The 24333-nt window shown below is 52.6% G+C and overlaps 2 protein-coding genes across 2 annotated transcripts in view; one reads left to right on the forward strand and one right to left on the reverse strand.

Annotated features, from left to right (window-relative positions):
- Positions 1-10150, forward strand: part of CFAP92 (cilia and flagella associated protein 92 (putative)) — a gene marked incomplete at both ends in the record, with an annotated part of 45054 nt that extends 34904 nt beyond the window's left edge. Inside the window, 6 exons of the mRNA XM_081092715.1 lie at positions 610-804; positions 2926-3220; positions 4912-5076; positions 5967-6179; positions 6262-6418; positions 9993-10150. Of these exons, the coding sequence (XP_080948841.1) occupies positions 610-804; positions 2926-3220; positions 4912-5076; positions 5967-6179; positions 6262-6418; positions 9993-10150 (1183 nt within the window). The remainder of the gene's footprint in view (positions 1-609; positions 805-2925; positions 3221-4911; positions 5077-5966; positions 6180-6261; positions 6419-9992) is intronic.
- Positions 10151-22806: 12656 nt separating this feature from the next.
- Positions 22807-24333, reverse strand: part of LOC308520337 (putative adhesion G protein-coupled receptor E4P) — a gene marked incomplete at both ends in the record, with an annotated part of 50001 nt that continues 48474 nt past the window's right edge. Inside the window, one exon of the mRNA XM_081092825.1 lies at positions 22807-22917. Coding sequence (XP_080948951.1) covers positions 22807-22917 — 111 coding nt within the window. The remainder of the gene's footprint in view (positions 22918-24333) is intronic.

A 24333-nucleotide genomic window follows, 5' to 3' on the forward strand; every position in this document is an offset into this window, starting at 1 on the left:
CATAAAAGAGGAAGCTCCATGACAAAACACACAGATTCACCAGCAGTATGTGCAGGATACTTGAGCCTTCACCAGGTTCAACAAGGGGTGGGGACAAGGTGTGCCCTGGCAGGCTGCGTTTAGAGATTGCCAGGCTGGTATAGCCAGCGTATAAAGATGAGTGCCAGGGTCGAGTTTGGGGCGGGTGGGGGGGGGGGGCAGTAGGACACAGCAACATGAGGTTGGTATCCGCATTTTAACATTTTCACTGCCAACCTCCCCTTCAAGGTTTTTTTTTTTTTTTAATATATTTTATTGATTTTTTACAGAGAGGAAGGGAGAGAGATAGAGAGTTAGAAACATCGATGAGAGAGAAACATCGATCAGCTGCCTCCTGCACACCTCCCACTGGGGATATGCCCGCAACACAGGTACATGCCCTTGACCAGAATCGAACCTGGGACCTTTCAGTCTGCAAGCTGACGCTCTATCTACTGAGCCAAACCGGTTTCGGCTCCCCTTCAAGGTTTTAAACCAGCAGAAAACAAAACAAAACAAAACAAAAAAAACCTCCGTCAGCCAGAACAAACCAACAAGAGCTAAGACCCCATCCTGTGCCATCTCTTGCAGGATCACCAAAGCAGAGTGCGGGAAACACAAGGTGCTCTACAACTCCCAGCTGCTGTTTCAGCAGCGCCTCTACGCAGACCTGGACACCATCCTGTACCACGTGCACCTCTGCAAGCCACTGTCTCAGCTCATGAAGCACGTGGCGCTCCACCTCCGCGACAGGGTGATGCAGAAGGCCTTCCGGGCCCTGACCAGGTACCACCCCCGCCTGCTGCAGGGATGGGAGCTGCCAGCCTGCCTGTGCAGTGCAGTGGGCAGTGCAGCGACCCTTTGAGGGGCAGTTACTCTCCTTTACACCCAAAGAAGCTGGGCCAGGGGTGGAATGCCGTCCCGAGGGGGCCCCCGAGCCTGTGTCGCTTCCACTATTCCACATGCTCTCCCAAGAGAGCTTGAGAGGCATGTTGGTGAAATGAAGACAGTTCATTCAAACCCATGTCACATGAATCTACCTGCTGTGCTTGGAGAACATCCCAGAATAGCCCAAGGAATAAGGAACTGGTTCAAACCCATTTTCCCAGGGAGCGATGGGAAAGCGCCAGACCCACCAGGCCAGCAACAGCTTTCTCAGCCAGATGTTGGCTTTTCTGCCTGCTTCTCCCTTCTCTCCCTATTCCTCAAAAGCCATTCTCCAAAGATCTGGGTCTTTTGCTACTTGCATCCCTTTGCCTGTGCTGTTTTGGTTTTTTTAATCTTCACCCGAGGATAATTTTTTCCATTGATTTTTTAAAGAGAGTGGAAGGGAGAGGGAGAGACAGAGAGAAACACCGATGTGAGAGAGACACATCGATTGGTTGCCTCCTGCATGCCCACCACCACCACCAGGGCCGGGAGCCTGCAACTGAGGTACGTGCCCTTGACCTGGGCCCTCCAGTCTGCAGGCTGATGTTCTATCCACTGAGGGCGAGGGCCTGTGCTGTTTCTTTTGCTCCGACGCTAGTGACCTCCCAGGCCTAGAATGGTGGGCACTCCCCACCCTGGAAGCTGTGCGCTCCTCCCACTGGGTTTCAGGGCGGAGCTCCTCCATCTGCGTATAGAATGGTGCCTGCTGAGGAGGAGGGCTAAGAGGGACAGGCCCCGTTTAGAAGAGAAGATTGACACTGAAGAGGGCAGTGGGGTGCTGAGTGGGTGCTGGGCGAGTGAGTGCTGGGCGCGCTGTGGGCCCAGGCCAGGCGCTATGCTAGGGAGGCAGCACAGTGTGAGCACAGGACGCGGGCTGTGTTCAGTGGGGCCTGGGCATTCAGGGGCTCTGCCACTCAGCGCAGGAGGCTGGCAGGCAGGGCTACCAGTGGCAGAGGTGGTGGGTGGCCAGCAGGGGCAAGTGGCTGGGGACCACAGTGACCAGCCTGGCCCCAAGGGGACACGAAGTGCCTGGTGGAGGGTCTCACATGAGTGGGGAGAGATGGCAGGGAGTCCGCCCCACCCCCCCACCCCCACCCTACCCCCCTCCCCGCCCCCCCCACCCCGCCCCCCGGGCTGTGGGCACCAGGCAGCCTCAGCTCACCCAGTAAAGGGCACAGATGCAGTCCCACTGCCACTCGGTTCCAGGTGAAAGGCCATGAGCGAGCAGGGCCTCACAAAGGAAGCAGGTGGCGGTGCCTCTGCTGCCAAGGGCCCAGGCTGCAGTGACAAGAGACACCGGGCCAGGCCCTCACCGGACGATGAGCAGAAGCTCTTCCCCGGGAGGCAGGGTGTCCAAGGGAAGGAAGGGGGGGATGGAGGGGGGGCCGGTCCTTGTGAGAAGCAGAAAGTCACCGTGAGCCGCAATGCGCTCAGCCTGTGTGGGGAGCAGGAGGAAGCTGGCCTGGCTGCCCCTCGCCTGTGCGCTTGGAATCTACTCAGCCATCAAAGAAGGAAGTCAGGAAGAGTGACTGCCCCAGGAGCTCAGGGTCCTGCTGCCTGGGCCCCTCCCACCCGCCCTCCTCCCAGCTGCCCCGCCTCTGGGTCCAAGTTGCTCCAGAGGGAAAGGGAGGGGAGGAAGCGGACAGAACCCCATTCCCATGGAGCCCCATTTCTGTGATCTTCCCCAGCTCCCCACTGCCTGGGCCTGAGCTGTCCCGGCAGAGAAGGGGTGCCAGTGTCCCCCAGGTTCACCTCCTGCAGCGCCCCCCCCCCCACACAGAGAACCCCGTCCTGCCACTAAGGTGACAGGGAAGGACACGTGGGAGTGGGCGGCTCTCAGACGCTTTCCTTCTATAAGCACATGTTCACCCACTAAGCAGCCTCTCCGAGCTGTCCTTTCCTCTGGTAAAGTGGGCATGGTTTGACGTGTCTCGCAAGGCAGGTGAGCCTGAGGAGGGTGGCCCTTCTGTGTTCCAGGATCTACTGCATCTGCCATTACAGCACCAAGCTCAGGGAGGTGATCACCCGAGACCTGCTGCCTTCCTCCACCATGATCAAGCACTTGAGCCAGGAGTTTGGCTTGCCCATTTCCCTAGAAGAACTCACCGACGAGGAGAAACTTTTGGCCACCCCACCTCAACCCACCTCCACGCATGACCTGCAAAGTCGGAAATTCACCCTCAACACTGAGATCCTCGCCCACCAGGAGAAGTACCTGCAGTGGCGGAACAGGGTGATGAAGAAAAGACACGAGACTCGCAATCTGATCCAGGTGGGCACCCTCTCCACTCTGTGGTCAGGGGTGCCAGGCCTTGGCCCCACCTGGGCTGTCCGGTCGCATGCTGGGAGACATAGAGCAGGTGGCCACATCCGGAATGGGGCATCTGTCTCTGGCTTGTACCGACTCTCCTGCCCTGAAATCCCAGGCGGGATGGGCAAGAGGTGCCAGGTGCAGGGCTGGCCCACCCCAGAGGCACTCACTCATAGCCTGGCACACCCCGTCCTCCTGAACGGTGACAAGGAAAGCTCTTTACCTTGGCCCCAGAGTCATCTTTAAGGAAGAACTGTTTTGTGTGTGTGTGTGTGTGTGTGTGTGTGATCTTAAGTTGCTAAGGGCATGTTATCGAGGGTCCAAGCAACACAGGAGATAAACTAAATGAGCATGAGAAAATGTAAAAGGGGGAGAGAGGAGAGTGAGAAGCTGGTGCAGCAACAGGAGGCTGGCTGTCATGGGGCCTAAATGGCCAACAAGAACCGCCTTCACCCCACACCAACCAAAATACAAAAACACCAGCATCCAGGGTGGGACTCGAAGTCCTCACCTGTGGTCTGTGTGTAAGAAGCCACCGACCACATCCCCACACCAATCTCTATTCAAACAACAAGTCCCTTAGGAGTGTGCAAACTAGCAAGTGAGTCAAGGCCACTTTTTCTTTTTAACCTTCTTGAGTTAAAAAAAAAAATTTTAAGCAAAAGATAGTTCTTTTGCTGAAGGTTGCTAGGCAAGTGAAGGGCAAGCTGTGCTGCCCAGCACTTAGCAATTTAGAGTAAGACTCTTCCTCGTCGTCTTTTTGGGTCCCAGCCACCTTTCTCCTCTGAAATCTTCTGTTTCACCTTTTATCTCTTTCCTCGTTGCTATTTTCTTTCGATGTTTTTATTTTTCAACTATAGTTGATATACAATATTACGCTACTTTCCAGTGTATAACAAAGTCATTAGACATTTGTATACCTTATGAAGGGATCACCCTGGTAAGTGCCGTACCCATCTGACACCAGACACAGTTATTGCAATATGATTGGCTGTTCTTTACATCTCCGTAACTGTTTTTATAACTAGAAATGAACTGGATTCTTATTTCATTTTATTATTTTTTTTTTCCTTTTTGCTCAATCCCACCGCTTTCCACATCCAACCTGACCCACTCTCTCCAGACAGCGGTCAGCCTGCTCTCTGTCTGTGAGTCTGTCTCCACATTGCCTGTTAGGTCAGTTTGTTCATTAGATCCCACACAGGAGAGAAATCCTGTGGTAGTTGCTGTTTTTATTCACAAAGGAAGCCAACAGACCATCCCGAGGCTGTGGAGAGAAGAGGCTGATGCACACAGCCGCGGTCAAGGAGGGCGGTCCTTGCTGCTTCAGTTCATGGCTCCCTCCCTGTATAGACCGCGCAAGCCTCCCGCCTCTCCCACGCCTGACCATCTGAGCCATAAACTCTGCCAAGTGCTATGTGTCCCAGTGCCAGTGACCTTGGGCCAGTGCCACGTGCCTGGTCCAGCGAGTTCCACTGTAGACAGTAAGGGGCCAGGCTGGATGGCCCTGGGGCAAGGTCTGTGATGAACTGCCAGCTCCCGTGTTTGGGAACGGATGCCTCCACTGCAGCCATACTCCGGGGCCTACTCCAGGCAGGCGGCTGGTGCTGAGGGGCCCTGAGCGGGTAATGCCTGGTGTCTCTTGTCTTCAGAAAAACATCAGGGAAGCCTACCAGATGAGCAGGAAGTCCCCAAAGCCCGTGGTGAGGGTGATTCGGGGCTCGATCCCTGCTACAGAGGATGTGTACAACTACAGCATTCAGACCCTGAACTCCACAGAGCTGGTCAAGAAGAAGCTGTACAGTGAGATGGACAAGGTGAGTGAGAATCACAGAGCACGGGAAGCAGCCATGTGCTTATAGGCCGGATAGCGGCCTTTGCCTGACCCCATGAACTCTCTCCTCTCTGCCCACCCTGCCTGGAGCCCAGCAGGAGATCTGGTGTGTGGGTGAGAGCCAACCAGCAAGGGGAGGAAGCAAGGGCCCAGCGCTGGGAGAGGTGTTCTGTTCCCACGCTACGTGTGAGCCCTCCACGGGCAGGGGTGAGCCAAGAGGTCCTCAAGGCAGATGTTCACAGCTGCCAACCACTGCGGGTCCCTCGCCTCCGGGAGAAGGTGGCAGCTGCCCCGGAAAAGCAGCCGTCACCCTGAAGGCTAAGTCTAGAGCAGTGGTTCTCAACCTTCCTAATGCCGCGACCCTTTAATACAGTTCCTCATGTTGGGGTGACCCCCAGCCATAAAATTGTTTTCATTGCTACTTCATAACTGTAATTTTGCTACTGTTATGAATCGTAATGTAAACATCTCATACGCAGGATGTATTTCCATTGTTACAAATTGAACATAATTAAAGCGTAGTGATTAATCACTAAAACAATATGTAATTATATATGTGTTTTCTGAAGGTCTTAGGTGACCCCTGTGAAAGGGTCGTTCGACCCCCAAAGGGGTCGCGACCCACAGGTTGAGAACCACTGGTCTAGAGCTAGGCTTTCGGCACACAGTGCATTTAGACAAGGGCTACTCGTGTCAAAGGGAACACAGATGGGACACTCCCAGGGTCGCTGCCCAGCTCAGGGCATCTGTCAAGGACTGTCCCTGTGCCCTCCGTGGTTTCTGACATCTGCTTGGAAACCTGAGGCCGAGTCAGCCCCATCCAAGTCTGCCCCCACCCCCACTTCCATGCACACGTTTGCCCCTCATTTCCAGGAGCCATGGAAAAGATACACGTATTCACAGCGTTTCCTCTCAGCCATGGTGGAGACTCGGAATTTAAAGGAAGAGGAGAAAAAAGCCAAGGAGAAGTCCCGCCAGGCCTGGCTCACAACCAATGGGTTCCGAGTGATAGGTCTTCATAAAAGCACTGAGAGCGACCACCACCTCGACCTGCTGCCCATTGGCGCCACCACAGAGCTGACCGAGGTCCCCAGGGAGGAGCGGGGTGTCAGGGAGGGGGAGGGGCGTCCACAGGGGCCTTCCCCCTAAATCACCTTTCCCGACGTAGGAGTGGAGGGAAAACGCACTGTTTGCTAACGTGATGAGGCCTGTGCTGGACCGAGACAGGTGGAGCTGGGACCAGCGCCATCGGGACTTTGATCTGTACAGGAAGCCACCGCCTTTCCTCCAGGCGCCCGCTTCTCGGACCCTGAACCCAGCCACAGGTAACAGCGGAGATGTGGGCAAGGCCCAGCTCCTGTCTGCAGGCAGGAGCCCGTGTGGCTTTCTGTCTCCAGCAGTATCCAGTCTTGTTGTAAGTGCTCACCCGAGGATACTTTTTCCTTGATATGGAGAGAGAGAGAGAGAGAGAGAGAGAAAGAGAGAGAGAGAGAGAGAGAGAGAGAGAGAGAGAGAGAGAGAGAGAGACATCGATATGCGAGACTCACATCAATTGGTTGCCTTCTGCACACACCCCAACTGGAGCTGGGATTGTGCCCTTGACCGAGAATCAAACCCACAACTCTTCAGTCCGTGGGGCCAGTGCTCTAACCACTGGGAAACCCCAGCAGAGCAGTCTCCATTTTGCTCTCGATGCCCCAGAGAGGAAGTCAGGCTCCAGAATGGGTGCCGGCCGGAACTCAGACCTGGATTCTAGTTCCAGCCGGAACATGAACTTGCCATGTGATCTGGGGAGGTCCCGGCATTGCTCTGGGCCTGGTTCCTTAACTGCATAAAGGGACGTTGAAGCTTGATCTAAGGGCTTTCTGAACTTCAACACTGTCTCACCCCATGACCGGCCACTGGAGGCCCTGACACCAGCTGGGGGCAGAGGATCTGGGCTCCACGGGGACCTTCCACCTCCCTTCCAGCTCCAGACGCTGCCATCTGTCTCCCTCTGGGGGAGCCTGGGGCCTCGCTACATCCATCCCTCGGAGTCCTCTTGGCCTTCCTTCCATCCCTCTGTTTATAAAGACCTCCCGGTCACTGATGGGTTGATAGAGAACCCAAATGTATTGGTTAACGGAGCCAGAATGTTTATTCAGAGAAAAAGAGGTGGTTTTCCTGGCAACAAGGTTTGCCGGAGAACCCTTCCCCAGAAATCAGGATGGAATAAGCGGGACGGGTTTCCTTCCTCCCCGGACTCCCACCGGCCCCGGCTGCCATGCTGTGGTCCAGCCAGGAACACCGGGCTGGCCTCGCTGGCAGTGCCCTGGGGGCTCCACTTCCCGCCTTCCCTGCACGGGTGCCCTGGGCGTCTCAGGCCGCCGTATGTTGCTGGAAGCATGAAACAAACACGGGCCTGGGCCTTCCCTCCCTGCAACACATTAAAAGAAAACCACACAAAACTCAGCCCTGGTTGGGTGGCTCAGTTGGTTGGAGCTTCGTCCCGTGCACCAAAAGGTTGTGGGTTCGATTTCTGGTCAGGCCACATACCCAGGTTGTGGGTTTGACCATACATGAGGCAACCCATCTCTCTCTCTCTCTCTCTCTCTCTCTCTCTCATCCTAAATAAATCAATGAAAACATATCCTCAGGTGAGGATTAAAAAAGGAACATTCAGAAATGGCAGGTGAAAAGGGGAGACTTGAACTGGTGACCCAGCCTTTTAACCTCAACGGGACGCAGAGAGACCCTGTTGCTGACAAGGGGCTTCCATGCCACAGGCCTAGATGAAGCCCCTCCGAGGGCCACCCAAAGGGGGTGGGGTCTGCACACCTCCCAAGCGTGCCCTGCAAAGCAGCTCCAGGTGCCTCCTTCCCCACACTGTGTGAGAAGACCTGGCCTCTTCATCTGGTGCAGAGCGCCTCCTTGCCAAGCTGAAGAACTCGAATTTCACTGGAAAGTTATTTCCAGAGTCACAATATTTATAAACGGTCACCTTCTGAGGATTAGCTCCCGAAACCCTGGCCGAATGTTCAAGCCAACCCCCTGCGCCAGCTCGGGTCTGAGCACCCGCCTCTTCTCTTTGCCTCTTTCTCTCACCACAGCCGATGGCAACTTATACTTGGAGGGAGTTGCAGGAGTGAGCCCGGCTTCCTCCTCCCACCGCAAGGCTCCATCTTCAACAGGCTTTCCTAGGGGCAGCCCCAAACCACCTGGAGCCAGAGCAAAGCTTGGAACCGGCTGGTGTGCTGGGCGCCAGCTGAAGGGCGCCTGGAAAATGCAAAGGCCTGTTAGCGCCACCTAAAGACACCTTTTGTCCCTCACGTCAAGAGTAGAGGGCAGTCCTCGCAAAGAAAGCAGAGAGAAAAGCCCCGTGGGAACAAGCCTATGTTGTCATATACCAAGCAGTGCGGTTGTCCAGCACAACCTGGGGGATGAAAGCTGGGGCTCCTAACCCCCGTGGCCTGCATGGGGCACCTGCCCTCAGCCTGCAGGCCCTTCTTCCCGCAGGATAAAGACAGAGGGACTGGACGCCATCACCACGGGGTGGCCCTCAGGGTCATGCTGCCATGCTTTAAAGGCTGCTTCTGAGTAAAATCGTGACTAGAAGATTAAACACAAACTGCACTATTTTTTAAATATTTTTTTTATTGATTTCAGAGAGGAAGGGAGCGGGAGAGAGAGAGAGAGAAACATCAATAATGATACCCTGACCAGTTTGGCTCAGTGGATAGAACGTCGGCCTGCGGACTGAAGGGTCCCAGGTTTGATTCCGGTCAAGGGCACGTACCTTGGTTGCGGGCACATCTCCAGAGGGGGCTGTGCAGGAGGCAGCTGAGAAGATGTTTCTCTCTCATCGGTGTTTCTAAACTCTTTATCCCTCTCCCTTCCTCTGTAAAAAATGAATAAAATATATTTTTTTTAAAAAACATCAATAATGAGAGAGAATCATTGATCGGCTGCCTCCAGCATGACCCCTACTGGGGATTGAGCCCACAACCCAGGCATGTGCCCTGAATGGGAACCAAACCATGACTTCCTGGATCATAGGTCAGTGCTTAACCACTGAGCCACGGCGGCCGAGCATACTGCACTATTTTATATTCTTCTTGGTCCGGTTGTTTCCAGTCCACGTTTTAAGTGCATTTTGCTCCTGGTCTGGATGAATGACACGTTGTGCGCAGCTTTCAAGCTGTTTCTTTGGGGATGTGTGATCTAGTGGACATGGCTGTTCATGCCCGAAGCAGGTCCCCGCAGCCTGAGGCGGCAGCACAAGCCCCAGTGTCCGCTGTGAAGTCCCCTAAACTAGCAGCACGTCCTCAAACCCCAGGCCCCGGGATTCCATCCTCTCTGTCTGCGTTCAGAACCTGGGGACATAGGCAGCAGTGCCCACAGGTCAAAGGCTGGAAGAGGCTTCCTCGGGCCAGGAGAGAGATCTTTAGGTGAGAACTGGGATTCACTCAGCTGGGAATCACCCCACGTCTACGCCTCTGGAATATGTGCGGACTGTCCAGCAGCGGGCTGTGGCCTGGGGGCCGGCGGCAGCAGGGACCACGTTCCTCGGCTTCGGGACATCGGGCCCAGACGGTGGGCACCGATGGATGCTCGCCTCTCCGCAACCTGCTGGGACACTGTCCTCATCTGTTCATCCGGATTTTCTGGAGAATCTGGGAGGGAAGAGGAGACAGTGGGTGACCTTTCTGCATCGTGATAATAAATATTCCTGGAGCCTTTTTTCTAACAGCCGGTGGGTGGCACCACCGCCCTCCAGATCCCCAGGAAGTGATTCTGGCTCATTCTGAGTAACAAATGGTTCATCCTGTTGATCCCTAAAAACTCCAGATTGTGTGGGTGTAGGGGCAGAGAAGGCACTTGGTCAATAAAAGGCCCCTAAGCGATTCGGGCCTGTTGCAGGAGAAACCACCGCCTCGCTCTCCATGGCGCATGGGCAGCAGATCAGCACCGTGGAGGCGCCTGGCATCCAGGGCCGGGACTGCACAGAACTGCGTGGCCTCCCACCATCCCTCAGCAGCGGGCGAGGCTCTGCAGGGGAACATGACACAAAGCCTTGAGGCCCATAGGACTGTCGGGGGTCAGAAGAATTTGAGCTTCACATCCTAACCAGGGGTGGGGAACGTCAGGCCCGGGGGCCATATAAGGCCCTCGAATTCACTTGGTCTGGCGCTGCTAAGGCATTAGGGGTGAGGCAGGCTGTATTTTTAAGTTGATCATTTTGGATGGCCTGAGAATGACGTTATAAATATCCAAGTGCCCCTTGGCAGGAAAAAGGTTCCCCACCCCTGCTCTAAGACGTGGCCACATGGCTACGGAAGAGGAAGAGCATTCCAGAGAAACAGCAGCACAAGCAGAGTCCCCGCGTGGTCCAGGCAGCAGCCTGGGACATCTGCAAGAAGGGCAGCTTCGCTCTGGCCGCAGTGCAGGGGTGCGGAGGCAGGGGGTGCCTCCTTCCTCTGTGAACCTTCCCTGGGCAGGTGCCAGCAGGGCCCGCTCAGGAGCTCTGGCAGAGCTCTGTCTGCAGCCTGTGCTCCTGCCTCGCTGCAGGCCTCCCCCAGCCCTCGCTCCAGGCAGAGGTTTGTGAGCAGCCAGCAGCCCTGGCAGCCTGACGACGCCCAGAAATAGCTGTCAACAGTCACCTAGAGCCGGGCCCTCTCCGCCCTCCCCCGAGCAGCCCTACTCACACTTGTTCAGCGGAGATAGGTGAAGAGATTCTGGAAGAAGCTTCTGTGCAGAAGAAAAGTCCCTGCGTGGCCAACAGAACCTGCCAGAACCAAGGTCGGAGAGGACGCTGGGATCACTGGCCCACAGGGCACCCCCCCCCACCCCCCGGTGGGTGACTTCTAAGCTTCAAAGCACTATTGGACAAGCTTGGCTGGGGACAAGAGGCCTGGCTCGGGGGTCCCCAGTCTTAGGTTCTAATTCCAGCTCTAAGCCAAACTAGCTCTGCCCCAAGGGCAAAACATTCAACATGCCTGGGTCTTAGTTTCCCCCTCTGTGAAATGGACATCATAAATCCCTGTGGCCGTGAGCCACTGTGGGTCAGTGCACATAAAGCCCACATACACAGCCGGCACTCTGTGACCGCATCGGCGCCTCCAGCGGGGTGAGGAGGACAGACAGGGTGAGGGCACTGGGTTTGGGACCCAGTCACTCACCCACCCTTTCCTGCCAGGTAGGAAGATGAAGAGTGGCCCTGTGTCCTGAACGACAGGGAGCCTCCGGAGCTGGCAGTGCCCACCACAGGCCGCAGCCACAGCTCCGTGAACCTGAACCTGCCAGCCTGCAGGCCAGCTGCTGCGTGGACCCTGTGCTTCACCCTCTCTGGGACCACAGCTGGGTGCCAAGGCCCTTGACTTGCCCAGCCCCTCCTACCTGAGACTCCTCCATGACACCTAATGACCCTCTCCCCACCACCACCCCCACAGGCCTCATTAAAGTGCAGCAGGACAAAGCCAGCCAGGGGGAGGCTGCACTGTGGGGGCAGGGTGGGGCCGGGTGGGGGCAGGGTGGGGTGGGCTCCCCTCATGGTCACAGTTCCGGATCCCTGCTCCCATGAAGCAGCTGCCCCAGACGGCATAGCAGACATGCCCTAAAGGGAGAGGATGTTGGCCACCAGCTTCAAGACCATTGGCTCCTCCATGATGGTCTGGGAACAAGAGGCCCAGGGTGGAGGCCTATTATCTGCCCCCCCTCCCCCAACACACACACACACACACACACACACACACAGTCCCACCCCGGGCACACCGTCACCCATATCCGAGCCTCACTTTATGCCTCAGGGAAGAGGGGCTAACATTGCCTTTCCCTATGGGTTGTGGGAGGTTGGCTCACAGCTGCCTTCTGCTTTCCCTTCTCTGTCTAGATTTAGGCCAGGGGCAAGGCAAGACCAGGTCCCAGGAACCTGGCTGAGACCAGAGGCCGGTGCTTAATGCACCTTCAGCCACAGAGCCTCCCAGATCACGTCCCGAGACTGGGCCCTGGTGGGCTGCCCCTACCAAATGCGGGGAGCCGCTCTCCACCTGGGGGTGTTCACCTGGCAGCGGCTCCCACCTAGCCAGCTGAGAGGTCCCTGGGACAGGCAGCCACAGCCTGTCTGCCTCCCCACCCCACCCCTCCATGGTGAGTAAGATTTCCTTCTAGGCCTGGTCCCAAAGGTGGCCACTTGGTAAATCATCGCCTCACAGTTGCCGGCCCATCTCCCGGACCCCCAAGTTGGAGGGCCTGCCACCCTCTGGTCTGGCAGGGGCCCAACTACCTTGCCAAAGTAGAGCAGCAATATCGCCAAGACCAGCCTAAGTAATAGACGTTCCCGAGCTTGCCGGCATGTTCTGGCAGCCAGAGGTAAGGACTCAGTACAGCGCCTCCTCCCATGGCCCGCCCTGCTCCACGGGCATAGGGCACGGCAGGGGCTCCAGGGCCCAGGCCCTGCCACATCCTCCCCAACTCCCCCAGGTCACATCCCTTCTGGGAAGGAGCTATCCTGCTGGGCCCATTCCCCTGAACACGGGTGCACAACTCTGAGATTCCCTGTCAGCCCCAGGTCCATGGTTCAACGCAAGGAGTCCCAAAGCCTCTGGCCAAGGTCTCCAGGGCAGTGGTCACGGTGCCCCAGGGAAGCTCACAGCAGAAAGCCCATGGCGCATGACCTGAGCCCTGCTGCTCCTCCCACTGTCCAGAAACACGACCCCCACCCCCACAGCACTACAAGGATGGCTAGATGGAACAGAGTGATTGCAGGCGTTTTTGCAGCCTGCCACAGTGTCCCTAACAGAGGTATTGGGAAGGACAATGAGAACGACTAAGTAGTCATAAAAATAATAGGAAACCGTTATTTACACAGAGTGGGGGCTCAAAGCATGTTTAATGAACAACTCTCATATTTATAGATGAGGTTCAGAGAAGTTCAATAACTTCTCTAGGCCACACAGCCAACTAGTGGGAAGAGCTGGAATTTGCACCCAGGGCTGTTTTGATTGCAAAACTCGAGTTCACAGCTGTCACCCGCCCCTGGCTTGCCAGCACAGGTTATTCAGTTCCATGATTAAGAGGCACTAACACTAACGGAAGCTTTAATCTGGGTTGGAAGCCCTGTTTCTCCCTTCTGACCTTTCCCTTTATTGTTTTCAGACAATGAGAATGACCTCATTTTAAGATACCAGCTGTCTGTCCAGCTTCTCACTGGGGCAGGGCAGTCAGCCAGACAGGAACTAGAAACCAGAGATCATGTGTTTAAAAAAAAAAAAATCACCCACTCACACCAGCAAAGACCTAGTGGAGTGTGTCGACTTCCACCCTCGCCAGGCTGTGTGGAGGCACCTCAGCCCCCGTCTGGTGGGGAGGCGGTTGGTGGTGATGTCAGAGAAGGCTCACAGCGTGGGGGCCAGGACATGGATGCCTGCGGGATACTGAGGAATCAGTCCTTCACGCCCTGGGGAGAGCCCCCAGCCGTCAGAAAAGAGCAGATCCACCCTCTCGCCACACTGGGTGGCGTTAGAGGCGGCTTTCTCCACCCGACGGGGACGGAGGCGTCTCCCTAAGAACGCAGGCATGCTGTTCCCAGGGAAGGGGCTCTTGCCTTCCCCCACCCCCAGGAAGAAAGCAAGAGAGAAGGCAAAACAGATGCAAAAGATGGAGTGTTTACTGAAAGCAAAGTGTGGGAGGGGAGGAAGGGAGCGATCTGGTTGCCTGGGGAGCCCACACTAATAAAGAAGACGGCTCCCCGAACTGGTCCGGTGGCTACAGGTCTCGCTTCTTCACTGCAGGCGCGGAGGTGATTTCTTTGCTTAACAGCGTTACAGGGTGTGGGACTGAGCCATGGAAGGGTTATAGAATGTTACAGAATGTGCTAAGGGGAGGAAATGGGGCATGAGACATGGAATGTGCTGGAAGGGGGGACTGACGTACGGAGAGAAATTGTGTCAGGATATGAAGAAGGACTGTATTAGGGTTAGGAACCATGGAAGAAAAATTGCTAGACTGTCTTAGAAAAACAATGTGTTATGATACGCTCCAGCCAGGTGTGACTCTGTTTACCACCCCCCCTTTGTTCTTATGAACTTTCTATGAACTTCTAAGGTAACACTGTTGTGCTATAAAGGATCATACCGCACCCTTGATCTCTGCCACATGCTCCGAATCTCCCAGAGGGGGAGATAGGCGCTGTGGTCAGCTGGCCAGCTTAATAAAGGCTCTTAAATTTAAATTCTGAGTCGATCTCGTTGAGCCAACCCATAACAACAGGTTCCCGCTGGGAGCTAGTACCGTGACCCCCGTGCAGGCGCCGAGCTCTTCACTTTTGAGGTTCCTGGTTTTTGCTCTTCAGGGTCCCCCCAGGGGCTGGCATCTACTGCGCAGGTGCAGTACAGAGCGTGTGGCTCTCAGGAAATCCCTGCTAGTGCGGGCCAGTGTCCACCGGCGCATGCGCAGAGAGGAGCTCTTTTGGGAGTGCCTGAAAAGAAACTTGAACCTTATCTAGGAAAGACTCAAAAAAAGGAAAATAACCCAGCATTCCCTTTGTTTAAGAGAGGCTCTTAAACAGTACTGTCCCTACCATCAAGATGTCCCTGGAGCCCTGATGGGGAGGGAGCTGGGACTCCACCCACCACTCCACCACTATGGAGAACCCCCCCATCCTCCCCTCCCGCTGCTCAGGGCTTAATAAAGGTCAAGCGGGGAACCTGGATGTCCACACTCACCTGGCAGTAGTGAGGCAGGACTTCCACCCCTTGAACAGTGTCTTCAACAAGGCCTGGGGACCAGGCTCCTGTCACTCAGGACCCCTGCTGAGACCTTGAGGTGCAGGAGCCCCCGTTTTGGCAGCCCTTCCTGACAGCCTGGGTCCCTGTCCCCTGCTGTGACCGGCCTTGGAAGGCCTGTCTCAACATCCGACCCTCCCTTCTCCTCAACCACGTGGGCTCTGGCACAGCCAGAAGCAGTTAGTCTCTACTGTTAGTTGTCTGGTGCTGCCACGGCCAGAAGAGTCGATTTCCCTGGGGCTGGCCAGCCAAGGGCGCATCTAAGTGCTCGGACCTGTGCCCTGGTGAAGAGAGTGGGAGCCACGGGCTCTGATGGTATCCTGATCTTGGCCTGCCGTGTGCTAGGCAGGTGTCAGGTCACCTCTCCTGTTCTTCCTGGGGACGGTCTGGCCCACCCTCCTCGGGGCCTCCAAGGACACTGGCCAGTTCCATGCGAGGCAGCTCAGCACCATACCCAAAACTACGGCTCCAGGCTCAGATAGGCCTGGGGCTGAAGCGTGTGGGCAGTCAGCTGTGTGGTCTTGAGCCTGTAACTTGATTTCTCTGAGAACTGAGCATGCAGCTGCCGGTGATGGGTGAGAACAGTGCCTGATACTTACTGATCACTCCACAAACATTGGCCATGATCACCTATGCTGGGGCCAGAGTTGAGAGCGAGCTGGGAACCAAGGCTCAGGGTTCTGCTACGCCTGGTGCGGGACACGCAGGGGTTGGCATCACCCAATGGGAGGTTTGAGGGGTCAGGATCGGGTAGGAAAGGGAAGGCCACTAGAAGCTGCTGCTGATGGTCCTTCTACTCAATCAAGAAGGTAGGGATCCCCAGAGAAGAAAATCCTGCTCTTCCACTGTGGAAGACCACCTATTGTTTTCACTAGCTGATAAGCATAGACAGAGAGCCCACCCCCACCCCGCCCCCCACCCCGCCCCCAAGGCTGGGTGCCTTTGAAGCCTTAGCAAAGGTCAGAGCTAGGCGCCACCTCTGTTTGTCCAGACAGTGGTAGCTGAAGCAACTTCCCCATCTATTATTATGTAAATCCTTGCTGATGGGCTAGTCTGCATGTTGCTGGGGGTCGCCTGCCTAAGGGCTATGCTATGGGTGGATCCCAGATCAATTAAAGCTTGGTGAGGCCTGAGCACCAGGGGAAGTCCTTCCTCCTGAGTTGGACTTACCCGCCTGGCCCCTCAAATATCCAATTATCTCTTGTCTTTTCTCTTTCATTTGTGTGCGGCTCCGCTTCCAGGTCCTGAACCCTGAACCACGCGGGACGTGGAGGGAAACATTTACCAACACTCCACCACCACTATGGGCAGCTCCTTCATGCCCACGCATTCCCCTGCATGCTGTGTATCAGGGTTTCAGTATGTGCCCTTGGACCCCCCCCCCCCGGATGTGGCTCTGACAGCTCAGCCCTTGCCTTTGAAGTATGGTACCTGTTTGCTTTGTTTAACAATGGACAGGTTACTTTGATTTTCTAAATTGTATAAGTCATCCCATTTGATTGAATGCCTTATCGATTGAATGACTATCCCATTGATTGTTATCATACTGGTCTTAGAGAGCACATTCTTCTGTACCTGGAAACAGGACAGCACAGTTACCCTAAATTGTTTTAGTGGCCACAGGTGGTGCATTTCAGCTGCCTCAGTGGTCCCTAGACCAGGACAGCACAATTACTCTAAATTGTCCTGACAACTCAGTTGTCGGGAGACCTGAGGGCTCCAGATAATGTGTTTCTATCAACTCAGTGATCCGGAGACCCAAAACTGTAATTTAGATAACATGCCTAAGTTTAACCCAGGTTACCCAAGGGCTCTAGATAATGTATTTCTGTCAATTCAGTGACCCCAAGAACCAAAACTGTAATTAACATGCTTAATGCTACTTCTGTAATCTGCTTTTTTGGGAGCCAGGTGCCACATTCCAAACCCTGGGATGTAATCAATACCTTTGTGACTTTTGCCTATGTAAGTCTGGTTTTGCCACCATCTTATTACTATGAGATTTGGGGATGACCCCTCATAGTCCCGGATTGCAATAAATGTGACTCTCTAATTCGACTTCTTGAGGCGTCCTTCTGTGATTCGCGGGGTATGTTACAACACCTTGACCCTGGAGGGGGGGGAACTGGTCCCCTAGGCAGCAGGGGGATAGTGACAGTGTAGCCTGTCAAGTGGAATGAAGTTAACTAGAAGAGGACGTTCTGCCAAGAAAAGGCGGGGGCCTGCAAGCGGGCCACGTCAGAACAAAGTCTGGCACGCAAGATTTATTGTTCAGAGGTAGAATTTCCTTGAGGTGATAAATAGTCTGTGGATGAAAGGGGCCACACGCTGACCTGACAAGCTCAGGGAAGGCCTGCATGGCAGCCTAGCAGACTCAGAGACCTAAAATCACCACAAAGGATGGTCTGAAATTAAACTTCGACTAAAAGCAGTGATGGTGGGCAGTCATGTCCTAGGCCGGTATCTTCACTGACAAGATCAACTTTGATCCTTACTGAGCCCATTTGCCTTTTGGCCTCTAAGATAACAGTCCTTTGAAGTGTCTGGGTAACTTGTAACTTCCCTTTTTCTGGAACCCCTGGGGCATAACCAATGTTCTGGGCGCCAGGACAGATACTACAAATTCCTTCATTATCATGTTGATTGATCCTGTACCCACCTAAGGATGTGTCCATCATTTTACTTTTTATCCTATCACAGAGGTTTCCCCGCTTCGCTTAATCCCACCTCCTTAAATCTGTCACCAATGAATTTCATGTATAAATACGAATGTCACCCTGCCATTCTCCGGAGCACTATCTCAATTCATTGAGGTTCTGCTTCCCGGCATATGTCGACAGTTTGGCTCAAGTCCATGAGGGCATGGAAAGTACAAGCGAGGGTACACAGCTGCTGGTTGAGAGGGTCTTCGAACAATCCTGGAAATTAATAGTTTAATGTATAACTTAGCTCAGATGATTTCATAGGCATGCCTGTTTACCATTGTCTCTTGCTGTACTCCATTGTCACTTGCTGTACTCCATTGTTACTTGCTGTACTCCCCAATAAAAGCCATGAGAACTTTGGAGGTTTTGCTGCTTCTCTAAACTCAATCCTGCTTGCCGAGCTCATCTCAGCGTCACTGTTCACCTGCAGACCACCTGCAGACAGAAAGACAGCCGAGTCCTTTACATCTGCCTGGCCACTCTCAGGTCACTGGGCACCTTCCTGCAGCCTGAGCTTAGCGCCCCCGCCCCCATCATTACCCAAGGGCCACGGCTGGCTGGACTTAACTGTGGCCATGTGCTTGATTCTGGCCTCCTTCCCTTGTGCTGCTCTATCATGGTAGCAGGCATTCTTTCACTTTGTGGGGGTCCCAGAACCCTCCCTCTCTCAGACTCTGACTCCCTAGGTTCACTGGTTTTGCCTCTGGCCCCCGAGGGCTCCCCCAGTCTGCTGGATGCCAAAGGCTCTGGCTTTCAGTAGTGATACAAACTCTAGGTGGTTGCTCCTGGTAGAACCGGACAACCTTTCGCTCCCATTGCCCAGCTGGCATGGACCACCTGCTCCAAAGACCAAGCCATGTGCACCAGGAGTTAATCATTAGCCAGGAGTTAATCATTCTTGAGAGGGGGACAGGGGGCTGCCCCAGGGCCTCCCGCAGAGTCGAAGTCTGTGGACAAGAAGTGCTGAACTGGGAGCGTAAGGGCAGCTTACCCAACCTCTGCAGCAACAGGATGTCTGCTTGCCTATAATCAGCCTACCCCTGCTTGCTGGACCGTGCAGCCCCACATCCTGGCACAGTAAGTTTACCGAAGCTTTGAACAGAAGCCAAGTCCCCAGGTGTTGGCAGCCGGTGTCAGCCAGGGGTCTGTTACAATCTAATTTTTAGCAAAAGAGAATGTTAGAAACCATACAAAGACCCGGAAGCAAGAAACAGAACCTAGGCCTGTATAAGACTAAGTTCAGCAGAATTGAGGGGCTCAGCTTTGGGAACTGATCCCCTGAGCCAGCACACCGGTGTTTTGAATAAGGGTGAATTTCTGCATCTTCCGAGTGCTTAGTGGTCTGTCTTCCCGCCTCTCGGTTACTCTGCTACAGCAGGAGGACCTCGCTGGGCAGGGGGCGGCTGGGAAGCCCGCATAGGTTTCCCAGCGTCAGAGTTGGGTGGTGAGGAGGAGTGGTGGAGGGGAGGATGAACCTCAGAAGCACAGCTGGTTTGGGGAAGTAGTGGGTCCTCAAAGAAGGAAACCACATGTGGCCAGGGCTAGAACCAGTGTCTCCTTGCTGAGCCCAGGGACCCAACCCCCAAAGCAGATTGCCACTCCCACTCCAGCCCCCCCGCCCCCCCAGCCACACCTCCCTGAGCCGGAGAGAAAGGTTCATTTCTGAGTTTCTGATTTAAAAATAACCAGGAGCCATCCACCAGCAGAGTGTGTCCACTTATTGGTCATATATTATACTCTATTCACTGAATCACACACGTTTTATTTCATATGACACATACATTTTGGAGGTCTTTTTATAAGAGCACATGAAAACATGCCTCATTTTAAAAACTTGACTACAGCCCTAACCGGTTTGCTCAGTGGATAGAGCGTCGGCCTGAAAGGTCCCAGGTTCGATTCTGGTCAAGGGCATGTACCTTGGTTGCAGGCACATCCCCAGTAGGGAGTGTGCAGGAGGCAGCTGATCAATGTTTCTCTCTCATTGATGTTTATAACTCTCTATCCCTCTCCCTTCCTCTCTGTAAAAAATCAATAAAATATATATATATTTTAAAATAAATATAAATAAATAAATAAATAAATAAAATGTATAGAGCAGACTGAAGCATCTGGGGTTCGATTCCGATCAAGGGCACGTATCTAGGTTGCAGGCTCCATCCTCGGCCCTTGTCAGGGCACACTTGGGAGGCAACCAATCGATGTGTCTCTCACATCAATGTTTCTCTCTTTCTATCTCTCCCCCTCCCTTCTACTCTCTCTCTAAAAATCACTGGAATAAATATCCTCAGGTGAGGATTAACAAAAAAATAAATAAATAAAACATTTGATTTAAAAACTTGACTGCGTATTCCTTATTACATTCTATGGATATGTCACTAATTACTGAAACAGTCCCGATGGATCAACACCTTGTTTCTATGACAACAATGAAATGGAAACAGTAGAATGGAAGGTGATGTATCAACATGATGGTGAACTATTGTGAATGCGTCTGATCTGTTTAAACCAAACACCAATTATTATCTAGAAATTTTTGGTCTGGCCGGCAGGCAATTAAAAAAACTGTGAGTCACTTGTTGCTTGCCATACACATATTTATTCTCCTTCAACAAGTTAACGAACAATCAGAACCTGATCTGTTCAGCGGCAATGAGAGCTAACAAAAGCCCTGGGCTGTGTCAGTCTTTCTTGACCTGTAGCCCCTGTTTGCCCCCAACTGTTGCATCAGAGAAAACCTTCGCCCATGATGCTCTCTCTCCTCAGCAGTGAAGGGTGTTGGGGGACATTCTTTCACTTTGTGAAGGGCGTCTGGGGCCTTGTGGCATCCATGCAACGGCCCCGCACACCCCAGAGAGACTCAGGGACACAAATGCAGTTTTCCAGAGTTTGGTGGCAGGAGGTAAGCCCTGCTGGCTGGTCTCCTCTTTGCGTGTGGCAGCCTCGTGGACTTGTCAATGTACTTACAGGTTTACAGTCACATGTTTGTGTACAAAAGGCTCCTTTTCTTCCATCCAACCCATCATGGCCAATAATTCAGGGTGATGGAATACATCACTTCACCCTGAATTTATATTTCAGATCACCCTGTATTTATAAATCAAATTTATCACAGTTTCCCTGGGATAAATTACTAGCAATGGTGTGCCACGCCAGCACAACCAAGGGTGATCCCAAGTGGGGGGGAGGGAGGGGTGAAAGGATTAAGGAAAGACAGACAAGAGAATAATAGCTGGATCTCGGTAGGATGCTGCCTCCCTGAAGAGACAATGCCAGCGCCCACAAGCCGCGTCTTTATTTTATAGCAGATGCCACGAGGCAAAGTAGGGGTGTGATCAAGTTGTTTACAGCATTCTCGTGAGTTCCAACCCTACTCAACTACTTGCACCTGAACTCTAGCACAAGGCACGTGGGGCCACGTGTTTGGACCATAGGTTCAAGCTTACAACCACAGCCGTTGGCTATAATTGTGCTGGGAGGGCCCTGCCCTCCAGCTGGGACTTGCACGTGGCAATGAGAGGACCCTGTCCTTTCATTAGTCCGAGGCTTAAACCTGGCCAAAACACCATACCCGCGCCCCACACAATGGAAGTTTTAAATGAGCAGATTATGCACATATTAAATTTGCATAGTGTCAAACTATCCTCCTGAAAATGGTGCATCTTATGCAAGTTTTATTCATGTAAATTTGAAATTGTATGATATAAAAAACACCATATGAGCTCTGTCCCGTGTGGCTCAGTTGGTTGAGCACTGTCCCATGCACTGAAAGGTCACCGGTTCCGTTCCCCCTCCTCCACTCCCCACCCACCCACCCACCCAGGTCACATGCCCTGGTTTCAGGCTCAATCCTCAGTAGAGGGTATGCAGGAGGCAGCCAATCGATGTTTCAATGTTTCTCTCTCTCTCTCTCTCCCTCTCCCTTCCTCTCTCTAAAATCAATAAAAACATATTTTTAAAAAACACCAGGAGAGTCTCCCAAAATTTCAACTTTTCAAGGGGAATCACAGAATTTCAAAGCCAGCCAGTGGAGTGAATTATACCCTCTGGTTATATCGCTGCCACGTGAAGGAGACATTGAGCCAGTTGAGCAGAAAAGGGACACAGTCCTTTTGTCCACAACCCAAAAATCACACATGAAAGTTCTTCAAATGAATTATGATGACTCTTGGCTGTTTTAACATTTATTGTTGTAATTTAAAATTGTTTTTTAAATGTGGGGTAAGAACATCGTTCATGCACTTATTGATTCTATTGCTGAAAAATACACCTAAAATCCGGTAACCTTGGAAAACAAATTAGGAAGGGCAAAAAAATAAATAAATAAGGCCGAACCGCCACTGAGAGACTTCATGCTGGTTTAGCAGCCCTTACACTAGAACAGGCTCAAGGTGAGACTAAGAAAAAAACATTTCTTTAAACAGATGGGTTCAAAACTTATCAGAAAAAGTCCCGGTGACCTGACCACAAGCTCCTTCCGGTGACAATGCAGCACTAATGGGGGAGTGGGGGAGGGGAACCCCCTTTTTAATATGTATTCATATGGGAATTACGTATTGAATTATGCAGATGTTTGAGCAATGTGAGATCTTTACAAGCATGAAAGGCAACAGAGAAGCAAGAGGATTGTGAGCTGAACCCAGGTGCCGGGCAAGGTGGCAACAGCTGGAAGAGGGAAATCCACTCATTTCCCTCCTCATTAAAAAGGATCCCTTGCCATGAGTGTGTGTGTCGGGGGGAGGTTGGGGGTTAAAGGGGGGGATGAGGACACATTTGTAATACCTTAACTAATAAAAAAAAAAAAAAAAAAAGGATCCCTTGCCGTAACCAGTTTGGCTTAGTGGATAGAGCGTCGGCCTGCGGACTGAAATGTCCCAGGTTCAATTCCGGTCAAGGGCATGTACCTTGGTTGCGGGCACATCCCCAGTAGGGGGTGTGCAGGAGGCAGCTGATCGATGTTTCTCTCTCCTCGATGTTTCTAACTCTCTATCCCTCTCCCTTCCTCTCTGTAAAAAAATCAATAAAATATATTAAAAAAAAAAAAAAGAGGATCCCTTGAACACTTTACTGCACATAACATGCACTTCTGGGTTCCAGTCTAAGAACGTTCCCATGTTCCTCTTTCTGTCTGTGGCAATAAAAGCCAAAACAGGCGAAGGCAACATGACTCGTTTTCACAGGGAAGATTCAGTCGATGATGCTTGTCCAGTCCTTATGTGACCACAGGGGGCGCCGTCCATGAGCAGCTCAGTGTTCGGTTCTTTGCCAAAAAACAGTGACAGGATGAGTCCCAGGCTGTGATTGGAGAAACACAGGGTCTCTTCTGTGGATAAATTCTGATGACTTCCCTGGTTCCTCCTACTTGGGGGAGAAAATATGGAGAAACGGCTGACGAGAAATTTACACCTCAGAAATTCACTAAAAAGTTTAGCATACAGGGGCTGACAAGCTAGAATTGCTAAGGTCCAAAGCTGAATAAAGAAATCCTACCATCTGACTCTACAGTTCCACACCTCGCCCCTACCATCATAGATGGCCTTTTTATTTAGTTCATCTTTTTACAAACAGGTGCAGTGCTTACTGTGTGCCAGGCAGCGTTCTAAGCACTTAACACATAGGACCTCATTTCATTCTCATGAGATAGGTACTACTACTCCCACTTTATGGATGGAGAAACTGAGGGACAGCGACATTGAGTGGCTTGTGCAAGGTCACAGAGCCTGGAAGTGGTATAGTTGGGGTTTGAACCCAGGCGTTTTGGCGTCATTTAAATGCAACAGTGATGAATCACTTAAATGCTACAGATGCATAATGAAGACTTCAAGGTTCAATGCCTGCTTTTTAGAATGCAAAGTGTTGTTCAAAGATAAGGAATCATAGCCCTGGCCGGTGGCTCAGGTGGTTGGAGTGTTGTTCTGTAACCAAAAGTTTGTGGGTCCGATTCCAGGTCAGGACATATACCTAGGTTTGGGGTTTGATCCCCAGTCAGGGTGAGTACAGAAGGCAACTGATCAATGTTTCTCTCTGACATTGATGTTTCTCTCTCTCTCTCTCAAAACCAATAAAAACATATCCTCTGGTGAGGATTAAAAAAAGATAAGGGGCCCTGGCCAATGTTGCTTGCTGGTTCGAGCATTGACCTGTACACCAAATCGATGCTATGGATTCTACCATGTGAGATGGTTTTGGTGACCAAGTGTGTGTTGGGACCCCTCATTTACAGCTCAGATAGACATATCCTTTGACCATTGGTGATTTCGGACAAAAGGAAACCAGCGGAATATACTGTGAAAACAGGCTAATGTTAGGACACAGTCAGTAGCCACACAGCAGAACTATCCTTGACGTGAAACTGTGTGTTCTATGAACAGCTGTTCCCTAAAGTTGTTCATCAGAAGGAACAACAATTCTGATAGCAACCAAGGAAAGTTGTCAACATTTGGAGGGAAACAGACCTGTGTTAGAATCCCTCTAATTGGCTGAGTAGCTTTAAGCCAGTGGTTCTCAACCTTGGCTGCACATTAGAATCACCTGGGAATCTTTTAAAAATCCTGATTTCTGGGCCTCATCCTCTGGAAATTGTTTCTTTGTTACTAATGTTGTGGCCTCACCCCATAACGAAGAAACGGAATTTCCGGAGGATGAAGCCCAGAAATCAGGATTTTAAAAAGATCGCCCCCCCCCCAAAAAAAAAAAAAAGATTCCCAGGTGATTCTAATGTGCAGCCAAGGTTGAGAACCACTGCTTTAAGCAAACCATTTTTGAGCTTTCCCT

This window comes from Myotis nattereri (assembly GCF_964212035.1).
Source record: "Myotis nattereri genome assembly, chromosome: 5".
Classification (NCBI taxonomy): Eukaryota; Metazoa; Chordata; class Mammalia; order Chiroptera; family Vespertilionidae; genus Myotis; species Myotis nattereri.